General features: G+C 41.9%; 1 protein-coding gene across 5 annotated transcripts in view; it reads right to left on the bottom strand.

Annotated features, from left to right (window-relative positions):
- The window catches only part of TMEM108 (transmembrane protein 108), a 258,614-nt gene that overhangs the window by 20,921 nt on the left and 214,588 nt on the right, over positions 1 to 23,105 (bottom strand). The window contains exon 1 of one of the 5 annotated variants that reach the window (XM_019536995.1): positions 4,573 to 5,084. The exons of the other annotated variants lie outside the window; for them this stretch is intronic. Within the exon in view, the coding sequence (XP_019392540.1) occupies positions 4,573 to 4,585 (13 nt within the window). The 5' untranslated portion in view covers positions 4,586 to 5,084. Of the gene's footprint in view, positions 1 to 4,572; positions 5,085 to 23,105 lie in introns of those variants that run through there. 5 annotated transcript variants of the gene reach the window in all.

Below are 23,105 nucleotides of genomic sequence, written 5' to 3'. Positions count from 1 at the left end.
TCCTATGACCCCAGCTGACTTCCTGCCCTTTGGGCAGGGGGCTGGACTCGATGATCTCCCAAGGTCCCTTCCAGCCCTGTTGTCTATGAAATCTATGAAATCAAAACATGTTCTAAAATTTAATTCAACACAAATTTAACACATACTAAGTGTTCTGTGTGACAAAGCCCTTGTTACACTGAAGAGAAGCCCTAACCTGTGAAAGAGATCCTGGACCAATCCAGAGGACACTGTACGATACCCAAACACTGTGTCAGAGTGATAAGGAAAATGCACGAGGGCTTATTATTTTTATCTAGATCTATGTATCTTGTATGTTACTGATTAATAAAATTAATTTTTATGGGATCCTGTGCAAAATCTGAGAGTGTTGTATATTCATTGTACATCACTCCAGGATTGTGACACTAGGATTTTCAATTCTTGATATTCAGAAGCATCCCTTTTAACAGTTCCAGCAGAGCTATTGAATCCTACCATACCAGGGCTTTCTAGGCCATTTCTCACTGTCTTAGCAGATCTTAATACTCAGGTATTGGGTATTTGCAAACTTGCTAAGGGAAATACTCAGATTTGTGGACCACTGACAAAGTAGTCTGCTCCATCAGGCTTGTGTGTGGCTAAAAAATAGGTACCAAATATGACCAGCTTTTCTACTCTAGTTTTGCTGGCCTTTTAAGATTAAATTAATAGTCTTTACAGTGCCTACTAAAAGGCAAACTGCAAAGCTGAAATAAAAGTTAAAGCCTGTATTACCAAACCTCATAAAATCCCATTTAGGCACACAGGTCAGTTTCTAAGTTGATTTTTAGTGATCCTGATAGGGTGGTATTTGTGGCTACTCACTGTCTTCAAAAACAGTATGAGTTTAGGTATTCACATCTGGAAATTCTAGGAAACTGGTGCAGAATGCTCTATGAATGAGAGAGGCATTCAGCACAAAAACAAGCTTTTCAAAATTCTTTCACCCCACCATTAGAAATTCACTTCTCTGAAAAGTGGTAGGCTTAGTTTCTATATTTAATGGTTCTAGGTGAATGTAATCATTTTACCCGTGCTAAGATACCTACTATCCGTGGCTGCATTGGGTTAATGTAATGACATCATATTGCGCATGTATTTAGCCTTTTCAAGAGCCCAGTCCTTCAGATCTTTGTCAAAATTCTCAGTTTTGGTTAGATGAGTCTCAAGAACTTGCTCTATCTAGAATGTAGGTTGAAGTTGGGTTTATCTTTTACTACATATTTATACAATGCCTAGCATACTGGGGCCCTAGCCTGATGTAAATGAATAAATAATGACGATTAATAATTACTATTATTATTATTATTATTATTAGTTCAAGGTTCACTTCTCAGTGTAATTTATTTTTAAACAAGGCCATTTCAAAGTTATACGAGTACTAAAATGTAATTACTATAACCTTTCTGTATTCTGCATGCTTAGTTAAAGTCAAATTGATTTTGTTTCTAAATGTCATATATCAAGTTCCAACCTATTTTTATTGCAATGTTATAAACCCTTCAATCTTAGTGATAATGCTGATTGAGCTGATATCTCAGCAGTGTGAACTGTCACTACGTGTTCTTATACAGTACAACAAATACTGAATGTTAAGCATAAAATGAATTAACTTAAGGATGAAAAATCATGGAAGGAAAATATGGCATATAGTGATGGAGCCAATATGCATTTAGCAAGAAAGATCTTTGCCATGACTGACTACATTGGACCAAATCTTGCTATATTCTCAATGCAGTGGACTAAATCTGATTTCCGATGATCTGAAATGCCCTCTCCCCAGCGTACATTCACAAGAAGAATTAAGGAGTTGGCATATATGTGTTTATGTATGACAAAATACAGTAATAGGATTTAAGTGTTTTTCTAGCTGTACTGGTCTAGGGAATATGAGAAGCAAGGTTTGTTTGTTGTTGATACCTTTTACTGGACCAACCCTATAGTAAGGAAAGAAGTCAGAAAAGCTTTTGAGTACAAAATACTTTTCCTCAGCTCACCTTTTGGTTAACTACTTTAAGTTCCAAAGCTTGTCTAGCACTTCTCTTCCAAGTATATAGTTGGTCCAATAAGAGCTACTACCAAACAAACCTGGCTTTTTTGAAAAATTAATGAAATTCCTCTAGAGTAACGGTCTCTTCCCTAGGGTGTATGAGCTCCACAGGAATCCAGGGATTGTGACCATCCTGCTCTTCCTGCCTTCCTAGATCAGAAAGAATTCTTTCTAGATCCCAATGCATGATGTGGAAGTCCCTGAGAACCAGTAATCTAAGGATAGAAGTAGACATCACCAAATGAAGTACATCAGCTGGGCTGGGATGTCCTAGTATAGTTAATTCACTTCACTGGGTGAAACATATGTCGCCCGTTACCCTGCTCATTGATCTTGCAGGACAGCAGATGATGTGTTCCCCACTTCCAGAGATGTACCCCCGAGATCCCAGGGTCATGCTTCTGGAAGCAAGGAAAACCAGGCAGGCACGCTCTAAGTTGCCCATATTCTCCTACCATAAAGCAAATAGATGTCTGCTGTAATGAAGTGGCACACATTATTAACACCTTTGTTTTAGGCACAAATTTGGGCATCTGTGGTAAAACGAGTATGGATGTCTCTGTGCTTTCATTTTGTGCCACCAGATCATTTTTTATGGCAGCACAAAGGTGATGTCTATTTCCATCCTGAGATTCTTCTTTTGACTACTTTCACTGAGGATGTGGGAGGGATACTCTGCTCCCTCCACATCGGAAGAAGCTACAGATTCATTCACTAGAACGCTCAGTTCTTAGAATATCTACTCTGCCAGTTATCTTAGGCTGCAAAGCCTCCCCTGCTTTCCCTTGCATAGTGCAGGAGGTCCTGTCAGGCTAGTGTAGACCCTTCTTCAGAGCATTTCACTCTGCTCAGGAATTAATACAGCCTGATGTGGCACAAAATGTGGTGCAAACCGTTCAAGACCACTTGTTAGCAAGACCTGAGAATTCATTCATACTCTTGGAGAGTCCGTTTATGCATCATTTATTAGAGCAGAATCTTTAAACAGCAGAATCTTATGTAATATCCAATGTTAAGTCAATGGAAAGAGTCTGGTTGACTTCAGTGAACTTTGGATCAAGACCTAATTGCACAAGACACAATGGAAAGTTTTGAGCTCCACATTAATGTTTTTGCATGGTGAATGATTATCCACAAAGAGTTCACTCTGGCATGTGGGAGCAGAGATTCCCCTTTTGGGCCCCACCACCTCTGACCCTGCAACAGGACAAACAGAGCCTCATTGAACAGCACTCAACAAACATTTTTGCTAGTCAGGAACAGCTTTTTGTGCTTAGGCCAATTACTGGTTTAATTATCTCTGATTGCCCTGGGCAAAGGAAGCAAAGGGGGGGACAGTTCTATAAAGGGTTCCCATTAAAGTACAAAACAAGCTCTTGCATGCACATATATTTGAGCACAATATATCATGGTTGAACACCTTACTGTGCCTTTGATATTCTTGACTTATTAAAAGAGATAGTGAAGGAAGAACTCGCAGAAGCCAACCAAAGCAACTGAAGCAGCACACTGTTGTGTCAAAAACCTTGGGCATTATTATTTTAAGTGCATCTAAACTAAATAAAAAATTACAGCTAAAAAAAACTAACATTTAAAATATCGAAACCTAGTATAAACTGCATAATTCTGAAACCTTATGAGAGTTCTGTGGGTTTTGTTCAGGTAATTCTGATACTTCAGATAAAAGTATTTCTATTCTAACAATATAGTGACATTTATACAACAAAGGGTGAAGCAAATTCAGTTACCATGAATGGTGGCAGAACTGATACAAAAAAGTCGGCTACTCTGTCTATGAACTGTTCTTCATTGCAGCATCTTACATCAAGTCCCCCTTTGTCATTCAGTAACTCCAAAATACTATTCTTTCAGCATGTAGGGCTGGGGGGAAATCAATTCTAACACTGGTATTCAGATTTATGATGGAGCGAGTGAAACACCAGGAATAACAAAGGAATGCAGTTAATCTAACATGAGTGGATCAGAAACAAGGGAAATTACATGTATAAACAAAAACCAAACAGAAGATGCTGACACATACGCACAAGTTTGAAATATTAAGGGTCTGTTGTAGAGTTTGCACAAAGCAAATAAACCACAGCCCCTTAACCTGTTAAACCATTATAGGAGCAACCATTATTATTGCTAAGGTTCATTTTTCATCAAAGGCTTCAACAATATTATTATTCATCAATGAACCAACAATAATTTCAGATTCTCAAGTGATTTAAACAATAGGGAATACAAATATGGAATGGTATCACAAAGAGTTGCAGAGCAGGAATCTTCCAATTCATTTTCATGCTGTACTAGAGGCTGATAAATACTATGATAATAGGTGCTTTAGAAATACATTATCCATCTAACCATTTAAATACAGGCAGACAATTGATTTGCTGATCCTACTGAAAATGATCACTGAAAATCTAATACCACAATAATTACTGAGAGAAGGGGAAAAATAAATACAGTTACTCTGATTGTGCAAGGTAATCACTTACCTGAAAATATCATTTGGGCTTGTCAGTAGACATCCTCACCTGCTCACATCATGCAGATTTGGAAGCTCCATATTTCAAAATAGAAAATTAAAAAAATGCTATTGTCTCCTAATCAATGTGCTAATTCCACTGAAGAGATTTGCTGTTACTGTTGGAATTCATTTGGAGGCATGAAGAAGAAACAGACTAGGCAGGCGTGCCTTGCAGAAATACAAAGCTAAGGTTTTTGCTTCTTTATGGAATATCTTTGCAACTGCAAAGAAAAGCTAACTAGTTATTGAGCCGTCTGCTCTCACTGCAAGCAGACTGAATGGCTGCTTGGTATTCTGGCTTGGTTTTCTATCACATCCAGATACAGTTTGCCTGACATAGTTCTATTCAGATGCTAGAGGATCACTGGCTGTTCTAGTTTGCTGGGAACAAAACAGCAACAAGCACTACAGCTGCACGTCCTTGTGAGACTGCTTAATTCTCTATTTCAAGGCAGCCTGCCCATGCTCTGATGTATCATTTAGCCTTTTGTATGCAGATGGATTTTACACACTTAGTTCCGGATTCTGTGCCTCCATGAGACTTTACATGTTCATTCAGTTACTTCTAGAGCTATTAAGACTCCCATCAGGAAAAAAAAAAAAAACATACATAAAACAATGTACTGACCCTTGTTCTCTTTCTGTGCAGTCAAAACAAATATCCTTTATTTTATTATTTTTTCTGGTGACAAGTTTATGATTTCTTTCATTTAGGGGCTTTTTGTGGGGGGGTGGAGGTGTTAAATACTGAAAGCATGGAAGATAAGCTTACTGAGTCTTAGGGTGCAGACAGAAATGCAGCTCCCCAGTCTAACTCATGGCACTTTGCAGAATCACCATGAATTAGATTGATCCTCTGGAGCCAATAGACATTAGCTGGTGGGTTGGGAAGGTGGAGGATCGGCTCCAATTTAGAGCCAATCCAGGGAGAGATGCTTTCGTAGACATTAGGGCTGGAAGGGACCTCGGAAAATCATCGAGTCCAGCCCCCCTGCCCTAGGGCCAGGAAGTCAGGTGGGGTCACAGGATCCCAGCAACATAAACGTCCATATGTCATCTCTGCAGCATCTCTCCCTTGGCTCTGCCCCCCTCCACTCAGCCTCCCCCCACGCAGCTCCAGTGTTATGTCTGGATGGAAGTGGGGAAAAAGCAGGAGGTTCTGGGGGTTCTCTAGCCAAGCTGGAGCCTTGGTGAGAGATCCAATCTACCTGCCTCACTCTTCAGTACTGGCTGGGAAACCCCCAGAATGAGCTCCTTCTGCTCCCTTTTCTCCCTCCCACTCTAAAAACAGCACAGGGAACAGAGCTGGGTTGTGTCAGGGTGCAATGAAAGTACAGATTGTCATAGGATTGGGCCCTCTTAAGGTGGTCTGCAGCTGTGCACTTGTGTTTAGTCATGGCTGTAGACCACTTTCTGGGGCCAGATTGGGTAAAAATTGTCACATCTGGCTGCCCTTAAAAGGAACTTGGTAGCATTTCCTCTTTTTCTTTCCTATCCTTTGTCAAGTGAGTGGTAAGGATGCCTGAATGGAAGAATTCTCTGGCCAACCAACACAAGTATTGACTCTATTCTTCACACTAGGTGTTCACAAGGAGGAATGGGAAAGTAACAAGTAGCCAGAGAGAGTCCATCAAGATAGAGCTCAATTTTATAGATGGACTAACTGATGTCATGAAATAATGTAAATCACTGGCTGGATTTAGACTTATGGGCTAAGTACAGACAGTCAAAAACCCTGAGGCTGAATTGATTCGATCTTCACGAGTTAGTCTAAAATGCATACATTGAACCGATAAGCAAGTGAACAGATATTCACCTTTGACTTAGGGGTCCACAAATGAAAAAAGATTGAAAACCACTGCTCTAAACCTCCAAATTCACATACTCTAGTGGGTAATTACTGTTGATAGAATTAGAGGCAAAACTCTACCAGTTTAGTTTTCATCTGTCTGCATTTATCCGAGGGTAGCCATTTCCTAAAGAAAATATTGCCTACATCCCTTCATCTATTCCCTAGGCACAGTGAATAGATGTGCATATGCCTTTTCCCGATCCTAGTTTAATCTGCACTGGTTTACAGTGTAACAGTGTTTTTACTATATATTGTATGATTAAAAACACATTCACCAATGATGCTATGAAAGTGGGGTGCAACAATGGGACATTTTAAGTGTAAATAAGATCCTATAAGGTTATATCCAAGTCTGTGCACTGATCCCTGCCATCAGGGTTGGCAGCTGCCCTTTTGTAAAATGTAATTGTAGCTCAGTTGCCAAAGTTGTTGCCTCTTAATTTTAGTTCTGAAATCATTTCTTTAGTTCTGAAACGCTTCCAGAGAGGCCCAGAGTGGGGAGCTGCTGTGCTCTCTCCTCTTTACCAACGGCTGCTTATGCCTCTATTTCTACTGCCATGATTATCTCACATAGGTTATGGAATGACAAAATTCAAATAATGGATCCCTCAATTCTTCTCTCCATCTTGTCATTTCTTGTAATGCGACTGTTTCTTTTACTCCTTGGCCATTTATAGTTGACTTTTCATTCATATTATTTCTAATCTGAAAGGGGTTTTTTTTGAACAGTTCACAAAATGTACAGTCTAAATGCAAAAATCAACCTTCTTACTAGCCTGCAAAACATGGCAGTAGAGTAACAGCTTTTTACCTCCAATGGTTTGTTGTCATATTGCAGCAAGTGCACCAACAGAAGCATGTTACTCAAACTCACTTAACCTGCTCCAGATGATATTTTGCATTACAGTTGAGTACCTTACTGCAGAATTCTTCCTTGCTTACTGTGCAGTGAATAATGGAAACACACTGCCCAGAGATACAGGATGACTCTTACGGTATTGCAGACATCTCACGCTGACCATTGTTGTGCAGGGTGGAGGTCCTGTAGGTATTTTGTATGTCCATATCCAAAAGAACCCCAGATCAAACAAAAAACTTTTTACCAAGAGTATGTTTGAGAGACACCTGGAATTTGCAGAATTATTTCTCGGTTTGATTACTGCTGCATTATACATAACTTACCCAACCCTATCTTTGTAAGCAGTGTCCCTCACTCTCCAGCCTTAACTTGGCAGCATTTTGTGTTGGCAGGATGCTGTTGCCAAGGGAGACAAAATGGATGTGCAGCTGGCTTTTCTTTCACCTGCACTTAGTGCTGCGGATGCTATTCATGTGACTGTACAACCTTTGGCTATGAGGTGACTTACTGTCAATGTTACATGACCTTTTAGAGTCCTGACAATGGCATAAATAGCCATGTGGCATGTTGGGAAGCTAAAATGGGACCGTATCAAAGACGGATTTAGCTGATGTCACAACTGCTGACACGGTCAAGGATATCAATTTCACTAATACCAGTAAAGGGAAGGACAAGAGGATTTTAAACAATATTACTGAATTTCCTTTCTAACAGAAGCCAGGCACAGAAAGGGCTAGATCCTGTAAAGGATTTAGGCACTGCAGCACCTTAACTGTAAGCAACCATTCCCAGAGTGCAACCCCAAACCCAGAATTAGGTGCCCAGGCTCCCTATAAAGTGCAGGGTGTTGCGGCCCTATGATGGATGGAATTTACAAAGGTATAATTAGGCTGAATAGCAGGAACTAGTCTTTTACAATGACAGGACAATATTTCTCAGTGGAAAAAAGTAGAAATCCCATTGTTTGATGCATTTAAAACCAGACTACCAAGCAGCAATAAATATGCTTTAGAGAATATTATTATTTAACAAGAACAGACCAGAGGACATAAGATCAGTTTTGCCACTCTTAACTCAAAACTCCCTTTGATATAATTGGGAGTTTGGATGATACAGGGACTGTGAGAGCAAGCACAATGGTAGTATTTCCTGGCTCATTCACACAACATGGTAGCCATCTCACATAGTTTATCTTGGCTTTTTGTCATCTACAATTGGTCTCTTCAGGGACTCTTACACTACTCTGATGATAATGGTAAGGTTTTTTGTTTCATTTCCCAGTAATGTTTCTCACTCTCACTGTGTTTGAAACTTATAAAACATAATGACAGAAACAAATTGTTCAGAAGACACTGATTTGCATCATCACATTTATAATAGTTTTGTACCTAAGGGCAAGATGCTGAGCCTTGGAGTAGAAAGAATGTAAAGGAAAAATTCTAGCAAGAAATTCTTAAAAAAGGAAGCACTGAATAGCCAGGACTCTTGAAATGTTAACTGTTCATCTATCTGATGCCTTCACACCTTGGTATTAGACTTCATGTAGCCTGACATCCTGGGCAGAATGAAACCTTCTCATGTGAAGGTTTTGAAGTAATATCCCTTCTTTGTAACACTATTTCCGAACAAGTGCAGAGAGGCGTGGAGTCAGCTGGATGTTTAAGGCAAACATCTAACTACTCACCAATCTTCTGATTTTGCAGGTGCTGTCATTTTTTCCCATGCCATTCCTAGAAAGTCAGAGCTTAGACACCACATTGGCAGGTACTATAGGAAATTGGTACCTTACTTAGAAGTAGTACTAGGGTTACAGGTATATCAATACTGACTATACATGGATCTTTCATGTGTTCCAGCAATGTCATCCCTTCCCCAGCTGGGACTTTGGAAAGTTCACTCAGGCAAATTCATGGACCATATTGTTTTGAGAGTCAAATGCTGGATCTGCAAAGGAACTAGACATTCCTGTGACTAGTAAACATATACTAAAATAGGGGAGATTAAATCTTATTCTTGGGATCATTAGCTGAACACTGCAGGGACCAAAGGATATTTTCTACCTCATTAGGAACATTGCAAAACTGCCCAGGTAACGGTAAATGGATTATTTTGCCTTTAAATTGGATATTAAACAAAACAACATAATGTCAGATGGTAAATCCTATGTTTTTATAAGCAAGGTCAGAGCTGGAATTGGACACAATGGGTGCAACTGCACATGTGCTTTAATGTACAGTAGCCTATTTTACTATGCATTAAAATGTCAGGTAAAAACCATGCAAATAAACTAATGTGCAGTAAAATACGCTTCTGCACATTAAACACCACTAAAAAGCATGCGCTTTCACTACAGCACATTAGGGCAGCCTGATGCAGCCTGATTTAGTACCTCACACTAGAGGTACTAAATTTAATGGCAATTAGGAAAGGTACACGCAGGGCAGGCAATTATTTTGGCTGGAGGGCTACTTGAGTTTTGGTGAGCTGTCAAGGGCTGCAAAGGTAGCCTCATACCTTGAAAGGTGCCCCACTCCCTGGTTGCCATTTTGGGACCAGAAGTCCTGCCCCTTAACTTCTGACCTTGCCCTTTGAAGTCCCTCCCTTTGCTCCCCCACAAGTACTCCTTTTGGGAGGGGGGTTGGACATCTTGAAACCAGAAAAAAACCAAATCATACACTAAAAGTCAAATACCTACTATATTTTAACTTTATTACAAAAGATATTTTGGTCATGATTTGTGTTTGTGTAGTGTATATAAAGATGATTGTATAATAACTCAAAAATAAAGTCTTATTCTGGTATATTGTGTGTGTGGGGTGTGTGTGTGTATGGGGAAAATAGAATATGTTGGGGGACAATAGTATATGTGGAGGGCTTGTGGGGGAAGGGTGTGGGTGTGTGGCGTTTGTGGGGTGTGAGGGAGGGTGCGGGGGGTGGGAACCCCCTCATTTGCCGCCATGGTGCACAGCCCCCACCACCACCAGCAGGTGGTGGGTGCTTGTGGCCTGTGCAAGCACTGCCACCCAGCAGTGTACAGCTCTGGTCAGTGCTGCACATGGTGGCAAGGAGTATTGCCAGGCCAGCCTGCCCCTATTGCGCAGGGCTCTGTGCAGTGCATGCACAGTTCCTGGCACTTGTGCGTCACTGGGGGAAGCCCTGCATGATGGAGCCAGCTGCCTTTGCTGTTCCCTGCCCTACAGGTCCCAGGACTCCACCAGAAGTGGAGGAGAGCCCCATCTCCTGCTGCTGCTGCTGCTACTGCTGCCAGCTGCTTTTGCCATTCCCTGCCCTGCAGGTCCCAGGACTCCACCAGAAGTGGAGGAGAGCCACAAGCACCTGCTGCTGCTGCTGCCAGCAGCAGGGGCAGTGCATCATGTGGAGGGAGATGGGGCGTTCCTACACCCCACCACCCTCCCTCCCTCACACCCATGCCCTGCCCACTTGAGCTCCATGCTCCTGCCAAGCCCTGTGTGTGGGCTCCACGCTGCCGCCAGCCCCAGTCCCAGCCCCATGCTCTGTGCTCCTGCCCAGCTGCAACTCCCACTCCTGCCTCTGCTGCATCCCTACCCCCTGCCTGGAGTGAGTGGGACACTGAGGAAGCCAAGCAAGTCCCCCAACTGCAGCGGCGGCAGCAGCAGCCTTGCCTGGAAGCTGTGTGCCGGCTGGGCTGGGCCCTTCCACGCACAAGGGTGGGAGCAAGGCATGCAGGCTGGGGGTGTACAGTTAGTTGGTAGGTGCCCGTGGGCCAGAAGAATTCGCCTGGTGGTCTGGATCTGGCCTACAGGCCATATTTTTCCTGCCCACAATGTAGATGCACCCACTCATTGCTAATGATGTCAGGACTTGGCATCTTGTATTTAATTCAGTATTGAGATTTACTGTTTAATACATTAGATTTGATAGTGGGGGACACAGAACACAGCATGCAAAGACTCTGTACAATATCTGATCCAGTGGTATAGTATATCTGATTAGCAAGGGGATTTGTGATTTCATGGGTACTATATATTTAGTTCAAAGGAGGATCTGATTTATTAGACAACATACTCTATTAGACTGGTGATTTATATTTTTAGTGAAAATGAATTAATTCATTTTTGTGGTTCGTGTCTGCCTGTCATTATGAATGGCATTGCCTAATAAGTGCAGTTCCATGTGGGAGGTGCTGTTTTTACTTGCACATTTGCATTTCCTTTTAACAAGCAATAACATTATTTCCCCATAAGAACGCAGACTAAAAATGGAAAATGGAAAGTTTTGTATGTTATTCTTTAACTTGATCGAATCGTGTAATTAGGTAACACTTAAGCATGTAAGTAACCTCACACACAGAAAGTGATTTCCCACTTTAATGGACTACATATACACTTAAACTTATAAACATGTTAAGTGCATTTGGCTCATAAGGTAATATTAGCCTCCTTGATGATCAACATTTCACCATTTTAATTACAATATTTACCTTTATATAATAGTTTTATATGATCCTCTATTTGTCACTCCTCAGTCTGATTAAAATACCCAAAGATACCACTGAAAATTGGGCCTAAATAAAGCAAGCCATGTAAAAGACAGAAACCACTTCACCCATTACTGAAATGTATGTCTATTTTCTGAAGTCAGACTGGTAGCTCTGAAACACCCTGATTATTCACAGAATAACTATGTTAAGAACAGAGAAATACCTACTTTTCCACACTACCATGTCAGTGCATTAGAGCTCTCGAGAAGTGCCCCTAAATAGCTCAGTCTCAATGCTCATTCATCAACAGTCTTTATTCTGAGATTTGTCAATTAGTATCACTTACAGTGTTGGGGCTGTGACATGGGTATCTTCTACCTAGCAACTGCACTAAGATCCCCAATTTATTTCAGTCAAAGCAAAATGCTGTGCAGTGACTACTGACCTGAGCTGGTTTCAAAGCAGCAAATCAGAGGATGAATGGCTGGGTGTTGTATTCATTCCCCTGAGCCATCTAGTCTTCAGGAGCATGGCAACCGTCAAACATTATACAGCTGCTTTATGCAACTATTTGGAGCAGAAGTTGAGAGTGTGGAGGGGGGAGAGGGAAGGGATATTTAAATCATAATTCTGAGGTTTAGTCAGGAAACATCCCTTTTGTATAACACGCTGTTGTTATAATGGCTTCCAGTTAGTTTTATATCATACCTGAAAGATGCTGCCTAGAACAGAAGGGTGACCCCTAAAATCTTGTTTGGCTATTATTTTAAGATTCTTTCAAACTGAACAGTGATACCTAACAAATTATCATGTTCTTTCCTGAGGCAATCTGGGTTTCTCATGAGTGAGTGAGTGTTGTTTGGATGAAGCATTGAGGTGTCTGTGCTATGTGCTGGTGCCCGTCTGCTCCTCAGCCCTGTGCTCTGGTTGCTGTGCTGCTGCATGATATTGATTTTCTATTGAAATTACAGAAATGTCAGCAATGTACCTGGAGCATTCAGTGCAGTTACTTTAAATTGCTACCCCTGGTGCATCACAGGAACAACATGGTTATACCAGCAGCCCCCTTAGCGTGCACTCCAGGTCTGACTGTCCAGGTCTGACAATTCAGAGCTCCTTCTTTAACACAGGGGCAGCAGACTTTGTAAATACCAGTGATTTTTTTTTAAAATAGTGATGCAAGCACAAATATACATGAGAGTGCATCCGGGGAGGTTGTTTCTCTCCCAAAACAGCTAATAAAATAGGTTTTTTAATTGTTTATGTTGCTCTGGCACTGCTTTCTATGATTAGATTTTATTATTAATATGCAAAGCATAACCTTGAAACTGGAGCTCAGCAGAGCCAATTACAAATTATAAACTCCATGTTCAAGCCTTTTGAACCAATTATAATTAACATCATTCAGATTTCTTTGGACATACAATACCCTTGCATGTTAAAAGAGCTACATGCCAATCAGATGTTACATTCCCTCAAAACGTTACGATACTATTGATAGAAGTGCCCTGTTGTCACACTTCCACTTAGTACATTTTTCCCTTTCATTTTCTTAAAGCGCTTTCAGCTGTCATTGTACCATAAGGGTGAAATTATTCACATAATAAGTGCAATAGAAAAAAGGCAATTCTGTTTAGAGACAGAATGCTAAGGGTGGCCCACTAGCCCTAGACCTGCAGGAAAACATTAGACTTTGTATTAACATTGACTGTAGTGGCAAAATGAATATATCAATCACTACCACTTCCTTTGTCCTTGTAAAGGTCAAGGTATAGGGCAGAAGGAATATAAACGAGGACTATACAGAAGATATAATTTTAAGATAAAGTGATCAGCTAAACTTGAATCAATATGAGCAGAAGGGCGTAGAATACATTAGAGAGAGACCAGATTAGCTGAAGCCAATGTCAAACAAAATTCACTGGAACTAAGACTGACCTCAGTAATGCTGGTGCAGAGTCCCACCAACTCCGTGAGAGCCAATGAGTTTATACTGTGTATAACTATTCCTGGGGCTCTAATGGATTCTTTCAGTCAAACAGAAAATAGCAACAACGGCTGGAACCCAAAACCAAATTCAAATGAGAAATAAGGAACACATTTTCAGTGATGAGGGTGATTAACCATAAGAGCCAACTGCCAAGACAAGCAGTGAATTCTCCAGATCTTGCTGTCTTTAAACCAAGACTAGATGCCTTTCTTGAAGATATACTTTAGCCACATACAAGCTCAGTGGAGAGGGAACTGAATGAAATATATTGTTTTGTCAGGGTTTTTATGACTCTAGGAAGAGTGCAACTGATTTGGTCCTAACCAAATATGTGTCTGCATAGAAGAAGAATGGGTCCTATTCTGTCACTGGTGTTTCTATTTATTTACTATGCATTCATTCTGAAGTCTCTCTGCTGGAAGCTGTACATTCATTCTCTGTGTTACATGGCCAGAAGCACAGTAACACCTACAGCAACAGTTTTTTTGCATTACAGCTATTTCCTTAAGATGACTTTGGTTCTGAGATATTTATCATTGCGGAAATAAAACTGAGGAGGAAAAAAAACATGAAACAGGGACACTTTGCAATGATTTGTCTGAGCAGGGCATATAGTTTGAGCCTGCAAATTACTGGTGAACACTCTGTACTCACTTGGGTAACATAAAAAAAAATCCCTTACGAGAAACCCTATGTCAAATTATGCCTGTGTATAAATTAATGCTTTCAATTAGTCCTGTTTTATTGTACATCCGCAAGAGGAGGCTCATCATTAAAGGCCTTTGCACAATTCAAATCCATACACTGATAATTATGTAAAAATATATTTAGCAAGACATAAATGTCTTGTTTCATTGGCAGTAGTTTGGGGCCTTCCAAAGCTTCCTACCATCTGTATTTTTAATTTCCTTGAGCTAGATTCAGCCTGGCTATAAGCAGGCAACATAGGATCTCCCTTGTGTCTCTCTTTACCAGAGCTTACTTTGCCACTTGTGTTTTGCAGCCTGTATCTTGAAAAATCATCTACTAAGCATGCATGAGTCAAAGGCAGCAACCAATTTTCCAAGCTGCGTGGCAATACCGTGTGGTGGAAAACGGGCTCTAGCTTCATTCTTTTCATTTGGGTCAGATTCCCTAACCAATCCAGTGTCATTTCTAAAGACTTCTCTCCATGATGCCTTTTATATGTGAAGTCTTTGGCTCAAGGATGACCAAATACAACATATATTGCAACATATTAATTATAGCTTTACCTTTCAAGGTATTCCATGTGTGTGATATACAGTTAGGGCAATGAACGAAATCTGGCTTTCAAAATAACCTTGTAGTTTTAAAAGACTCATACATTTCACAATAGTTATTCATTTAGACTGAAACTTTCCATGCTTGGACTCAGCCCTGAGGGCTGGAAAAGAAGGAGCAATTTAAGGAAACTCCATGCAGTTGTTTCTGAATTAGAGGAAGTGTTGAAAATCTGTTTGTTCACCAAAAGTAGCCGAACAAAACCAGTCTAGATGGTAAAACAGTCTCTTTGCTGAACCTGTGGTTAATAACCAGTTATTTTAAACATTTCAGTAAAAACATTTTGGGTGTTTCTAAAAACAAAACATTACCCAGTACTACTGGAAACCTAACATATTGGCACTGTGCTAGCATATGAGAATATAAAACTTCTTTAACAGAGAAACAGATTCTTTATTGCTTTCCCCCACTTTTAGGCAGCTCAGGAGATAGTAAGGGAATATCAAACCAATAAATATTGGCACTAGGGGAAATCCCTTTGATGCACGGAGAACCTGCAGGTAACGGACAGGTAACTTCACAGCAAGATGCCACCATCTATCAGGGCTGCTGATGCAGGGCTGGATCAGATACATGACCGGGGAAAGAAGTGCTGCTTGTAGCAGGCAAACTGAGTTACGCTAAGGCTTTTAGCCATAGTCCAGGCCTTCCCACAACTAGGCAACAAAACTGAATAGAGTGCCTTCTGTGGCACTGGGAGATGTGAGTGCTGTGACTGGGCAAGAGACAGCAGTTTCCCTATGAGGAATGTGGTTGGCGCGGTGCCAGGAGATTGCTGCACCACAGAAGGAATGCTTGGCACAGGGTCAACGGATTGGACAGTGTGGGATGAGGGAAGCTACAAAAGAGATGGACAAACAAAGGAACACGTGTGTCTTCTGTGTTGCCTCCCTGGGGAGACAGGAGCAGGCTTGGCCTTCTCGTGTGAACAATGAGGAATCCCGAAACTAACATCCCGCATACCCAGCCGAGGATCTGAGGCCGGTACCGCTGAAGGTTGCTGTTGTAACGCCTGAAGGGACCATTTGCCAGGTTGTATTGCAAGAAAGAATAATTGTAATAAGCCTAGGGGTTACTATTAAAAGTTCACTTGATACCAAATTGGACAAGGGGCCGATTGGGTAACACTGGTAAAAGGAATCCTAGGGGCAACACTGCTGCGCCCCGTTCATTCCTGGTTGCAGGAGCAGCCTCTCGGCTATTCCTGCAAAAATAGTCACCTGTAAGCCAGACACCCCTGAGGGGAAACACGAGCCATTTGTTGGAGCTGGGTTCTAATAGCAGCCAATCTTTATTTCTGTTTAAAATTTATATTTATATAGAAATGTACTTTTGTTCCATGAGGCAAAGGCTTCAGGATAGTGGTTTGGAGGGAAAGGCTAGGTACAGACATTCAAAAAGCCCAAGATGGAATCAAAGTTACACAGTTTTCTATAAGCGGCATAGTTTCGACTGGGGCTAGGGACAGACATTACACACAGACTGGTTTAAGTGATCAGGAGCTGGTTTAAATCTGTAACCGAATGGACATTTAATGCACATAAACCAGTTTCAAAATGGCTGAAACCAGCAGAAAGGGGCTTATTCCACCAGATGCGGCCCCTCATTTTGGTGGGAGGAACTGGTTTGTATAACTGCCATCAACAAGCTTTTCTCATGTGGAAAATGAGGGGCCGCATCCAAGTGGCAGCTGTGAGGGGCCGCATCTGGTGGAATAAGCCCCTTTCTGCTGGTTTCAGCCATTTTGGCAGCACAGACCAAGTGCCAGCTGTGGCTGGACTGGGCAGACCTGGCTGTGGTGCCCCAGTGGCCGAATGGGAAATAACCCCACTCTCTTCCACCCCCCGCCTACTCCCTCCGGCACCCTGCCAGTGGGATAGAGAGGGGGGAATTAAACCCCTCCTTGGCCATGCCCCCCCCCCGCCCAGCACAGCACTCTCGAGCACCCCCCCGGCTCCTGGCCTAAGCAATTGCAGGCATGTGCCCACATTTCCTCAGTTCAGAGGGAATGTCTGTCCCATTACAAACTGGTTCAACCTAGGTAGGTTAGACTAACTTAAAAATCTAGCCAACTCTTAGACTGGGTTCTGCCATTTTAAACCAGCTGCTGCATGCCTAACTTCTGTTCTGTTACAGGTATAGACCAGTTTCTGATCACTTATACTAGTAAAAGTGTCATGTCTGTACCTGGCCAAAAAGAGCTTTGGAGTAGACTGTGTGCAGCTGAATCTGTCACAGTTTTTCCTGGGTACTAGCAGTACACACTGGCACAACCAGTATACCAGTTGTACAATGTGCATCAAACTGACAGATGGCCACCTGAGGGAGCAGAGGGATAAGGCAAAATGTTCCTGCCCCATTCAGATGCATGTGCCTATATATCTCTTGAACGTTGTAATCAAGCGGGCTCTTTGGAAAGGATTCTTAACACTCCCAACAGAGAGTTAGTTCCTTTTTACCACATTTAAAATTGTCCTGTGGAAATATTTAGAGGATAGCAAGACCACTCTCTTCGAAATTCTAGAGGATGAACAACTGAGATGCGCATCGGGAGGTTTCGACTAGCCATTACATGCTACTGGACTGTGCCACAAATGAGGAGGGTCTGGTTTTCTGACTGTAGCTTGGTGCAAAACAACTGAACAGATCAGCTGGCAAAAGTCATCTGCTCTAGTGAAATTAAAGGGCCCGTGCCAGCGTAGACAAGCTGAGGTGCTGGCTCAGTACATAGAAAACTGCTAGGCCAAAGACACTTTATTGCTCAATAAAATGTTGATGGTGTACTTGAAGCTGGAATTGCAGAACAATAATGCTAAAAACCTGCAAAACATGAGTGTGCTAACTTGGGGCAAGCACATTTATTGAACTATGTCAAAATGTGCCTTTTTAAAAGCTTTTAATTAGCCAGACTTAAAAGAATTTACTGAATACAGCAAATGATTTGATAGGATGAGGGAAGGGGAATGTAAGATGATATATTTAATTTTAAGGAAAAATTGCCATTCATAATTTTCTTTCAAAGATAAAAGAACTACCCATTCATTCCTAAGAATTAATATAATCAAACCTGATTTTCACATAAGAAAAGCTTGTTGATGGCAGTTATACAAACCAGTTCCTCAAGTTTAAGTTTGACAGCTGCCTGAGGGCTTACATTCATGTCCCTTTTAAAGATGATTACCCTGAAGCTGCCTTTTGCCCAAGGAAGAAATCTTTGGGTCAGTAAAAATAATCACTGAAATCGAAATTGTCAGGGGATTTGGCTGGGCCTTCTTGAGGTTGTTTATTGTTTGTTTTTAATTGTTCTGCTTTTCTTGCTACATGCAATTTCTATTCTTTTTTTCCTTAAAGGAAATTAGAAAAAATATGTGAGGAAACAATGTTTTATTAAGTTGAATCCTGGTCCATCCTCCTGTTTCAGTTTTCTGGAGCTTGGCAATCCTAGTAGAGGAACAGAACACACTGAGAAAAGGTAGGTATCCTGATACAGTAAAGCTGTGTTAGCCGGCACTTTATAAGCCGGCATGTACAGGAAAAGCAGCTTGTACGGTAAAAGTGAAAACGGAAGTGCCCACCATGGCACTTCTGGTTTCACCGTGCCCCCACGGCCTGGGGCAAAGTAGCCTGTGCTGCCAAGCCCTCCCAATAACAGTTCTTTTTCCCTTTTCTCTTCTGCCCCCCTCAGCGGTGGTTGGTGGTGCACCAGACACAGCAGAAGAGGCAGCCTTTCAGGTAACAGGCATATTTTGTTATCCGGCACCCCTGATTCCCCAGGGGTGCCAGATAACAAAGATTTTGATGTATTGTTATACAATATTCTCTAGTCTCATAAATCCTGGAGAAGGTGACACTTTCTCCTGGGCTCATTTTATTGGCTCTAAGAAGATCTGCAAAGTTCTCTATTAAAAACCTTAAGGCAAACTTACCTAGTATAATAAATATCATGTGTACATGTGGCAAAAAGTCATTCAAAGTACTTATATTACACAGTTCACAATAGATAAATACTTTTGGAAGGATGTTTCCCCAAGCTAGGTAAAGCCAAAAATTGTATTTGCTTATTCCCAAGACACCTCATACCCCAGCAGATCTGCAGGTACAATTCAAACACAAATATGTACCATTCAAGCAACAAAAATCTGGTTTAAATTTACAAGATGAAAAATAATTCAGAGCTAACTGGGTGAAAATCCAGACTGATATATTCTGGTATTAACTCAAGCCCGGGGGCCAAAGTATAGCATTCAGTTGTTAGTCCAAGTAGATCATTGCCTTGGGGGGCCTTGGGGAGCAGACATGCCTTAGAGAGCCTGCTTGTCAAAAGTCTAGCACTTGGATGATTCCCCTTCTCCATTCTTTCACCACTATTCATTTTGCCTAGGGACAGACATACAAAAAACCTGAGCCTGAATTGATTCAATCTTTGCAGGTTAGTTTAACCTGACTAGGCTGAACTAGTCTGTAACCGTACAAACATCCCCTCTGGACTGAAGAAATACAGGAACAGCTTACAGGCTAGAAGCTGGGGGGCACTAGAGCAGCCCTCCCTTCCCTCCCACAGTACTGAGCTGAGGGGGCCTGGCCAGATTAGGGAGGGGTGTAAGCCCCAACCCTGCCTGCACTGTCCCAGGCTCTCCACCCCTTCTCCCTTCCCTGCTCACTGCTCAAGGGGCAGGAGTGCTGCCAGACCCCAGCCCAGGACTAGTACTCTGAGGCAAAATGGGGGTGTGCAGTGTGTGCATCTGTTGATTATACTAAGCTTTTCAGTCTCACAAAGGCCATATTCTACTTTTGATCTTTATCCAAACCACTCACTGATATTGCTGAAATATCTACTGCTCACCAAAATAGAACAGACACCTTAATTCATACACAAATCCATGGACCATAATTAAAAGTGGAATTTGTCCTTCACCACAGAATGAACCTGATAGCCCTGCTCTCTGTCTCTAAGGCTAGATACAGACAGTCAAAAAGCCCAAGGCTGAATCGATTCAGTCTTTGCAGGTTAGTCTAAGATGTACAGATTAAATTGAAACAAAAGTTAACAGACATTTACCTTTGATTCAGGAGATGCAGTCATATGTCTGCAGTGCCTCTGGCCAGAGACCGGAGGCGCTAGAGCACAGCTCTCTGCTTGTGTGTTCACTTTCTCTTTCTGCTGCCCCCAAGGTCTCTGGGATTTGCAGTCCAGAATTACATCAGTAGGACTCTGTGGGGTTATTTATCATTTCCTGTTCCTGGTTCCAGGTGCTTCTGGGATTTGTAGTCCACAACTGCAGCCAGCAGTAAGCTTGAGCAGTTGAAGAAGTTTTTAACCCCCCTCCCTGGTCCGAGACCTCAGACGGACTTTGCTGGGGTGGGTGGGGAGGGGGGCAGTCCCCCACCTTGCAGACGGGGCTGCATTGCCAGCTGGGCTTGTGCCCCTCCCCCCCCCTTTATTGGCCAGACCTCGCTGCTCCAGCTAGGGAGCAGAGGAGCAGGGCCAGCCCTACTCTCTGGAGCAGACAGCACATAGCCCAGGGCTGCGGGATGCTGGGCGACTGTGATGTAATTTGAACCAGGAAGGGGTCTGGGGCAGAAGTTTCCTGAACCATTTTGACCCAAATCAGCTAAGTCTGATACTACATTCAACAGGTTTATCTTGAACCAGTTCAGGTTTAAACTAGTTTCTGATCACTTAAACTAGTTTATGTGTAAATTCTGTCCCTAACCTAAGTTGTTGAAGAAGAAACAGATATCCTAATGCATCTATACAAAATGTGCCAAGACAAATGCTGCTTTCCAACTGGAGTTTCACTGGGGTTACATTAATGTGCTTTGAAGCAGAATTTGGCTTTGAACATTTAAAGTCCATAACTCTAAAAATACTGAATTGATTTTCTTCAGATATTAATTGTTTTCTCTCTCATCAGTGAGGACTATGAAACAAAGGGAGTTCAAATTTCCTAGTGTCAGCTGTTTTTGAGTTGTGAGCACAGAAATTTCGGTTGGAACAAACACAAAAGTGGGTTTATTTTCATGCCCACATACCTTCAAAACAGCCAAAGTGATTTTGCTGAGGCTTGAGAATACTAACCTTCTGGCTATGGGCAGGCTTGGAAAGTACACTGCATTCCAAATGGAATTTCCTAGAGATAATTATAAACAATTGAAAAATGTGGTTTGGGCTAAAAGCTGGAACTTAACCATAACTGTTGTGGTAATGCAGGCAACCACTGTAATCCCCACAGGACTAATCCCTACTCATTTTGTCTGAGTCATGGAATTAACTCTATCAGGTTTTTCATGCCTACCAGCGATTGGTACTATGGTTTCCTTCTTCCTTATCTGAGCCTTGTTTACTCTTATCATTTGAAAAATATTTGGGCACCTTGGCAGCTTTTGTCCATTACATCTGTCCGGCATTTTACCAAGTTGACTGTAGGGAATGTCTAAAACCCTAGCCACATCCATCCCATCTCCAACCAGCTGTTGCAGCTCTGCCCTTCGCACTCAGTCTTACAGTCCAGACTGCACTCAGAAAATACTGAGCTGCTGCTAGCAAAGTTCACCCACTGTTTTTATCATTATTTATCAGATGTATGGTACTAATGTCTAGAGCAGTGGTTCTCAGCCTTTTTATATAAAAGGCATCCCTTGCTGGACTCAAAGCATCCCTTAGAAAATGCCACCTCTTAGTTTTCACTCGTTTTTGACTGCAGGAAACTATAGCAATTTTTTTTGTTGTGAACAACAGAAGAAGACAAGTCAGCACATATTCAACACTGTAGAATCCAATTTGAAATCTCTGAGTTTACCTCGTGAAACTTGTTTGCACACCTAACAGTGCTAACATTGTGTGTTATCCTGTGGCATCCTTGAAAGGATCTCAAAGCACTTCAGGGTGCTGTGGCACCCTGGCTGAGATTCACTGGTCTAGAGGCCCCAGTCAGGTGAGAGACCCACTGTGTTAAGCTGTGTAGAAATGTACAATTCATCCCTATCTAGCAAAGCACTTAAGCATTTGCTTAACTTTCTGCAAATTCTTAGCCCTCATTATTTCATTGAAAATGAAACAGATGTTTTAAAATGTTGTTGAATTTGAGCCACAATAAATAAGCATCCTATACCAATAGCTTACAGTCTAAGGCCTGGAGCTGGCCAGGTACTTATATGCCTGTCTAACCACGTGAGCAGGTGCTTACATTCTTTGTTGAATTACAGCCTTAAAAAACAAAAGACCCAACAAATAAAAAGTGGATGAGACAAACAAATGGACTGCAGTGGATGAGGTAACAAAACTAGAAGGGCATTTTAACACTAGGTAAAAACAAAAATCCCCTTTCTGCTGGAAAATTTTGAAATTCAAAATTCATCCCCATTTAACACAGCTTTGTTGTATACATATCCGTATCCAATCAGAGGCAGCAATGATGACAACACACCATTTCCCTAGTTCTTACCAAAGGACAGTTTCAAGCAGTATTTGCTTGACTTCCCTGGGGCACTGTCAAGACAGCCCACCCTTCTTTTAGTGCTGTGTGGACCAGTCTTTTTGGCAGGCATCCCACAAAATAGCTTTGCATCCTCCCAAAGTGCCACTCCAATCTCCTTTCTCTGCCCAATCTGCTGCTCTGTTTTCTCCTCCCTGCCCTGTGCTTTCGACTCAGTCTGCTGTTCTGGTTTTTGCTTCTTGCCGCATCTGTCAATGTGTTGCAACTTGCCTGCCCCTTCCCTGATCAGCCATGTGCTACACACAGGCTGTCCCTGTCACATGTAGTACACATGCTGCAGGCTGGCCACCCCTGCTTGGGAGTCGCAGGAGAAACTCATATCACAGTTGAACAATCTCTTCCAGAAAACCTTGGTGAGCACTAAAGTAGCACTTGGTGGCAACTGCTACGTATGTTTGCCAAAAAAAGGAGACAGAGTTCACATAAAAGTGTGACATTTTGGATAAAACAAGTGGGAAGCAAGAAGGCAAGAACATGATAGTGACCAAAGAGCTCTTTGGCTAGGGACAGACATTACACATACACTGGTTTAAGTGATCA

Source organism: Crocodylus porosus, unplaced genomic scaffold, assembly GCF_001723895.1.
Source record: "Crocodylus porosus isolate Cpor-Errol unplaced genomic scaffold, CroPor_comp1, whole genome shotgun sequence".
Lineage (NCBI taxonomy): Eukaryota > Metazoa > Chordata > Crocodylia > Crocodylidae > Crocodylus > Crocodylus porosus.
Note: the sequence above shows the minus strand (reverse complement) of the source record. Positions and strands in the feature narration are given on the sequence as shown.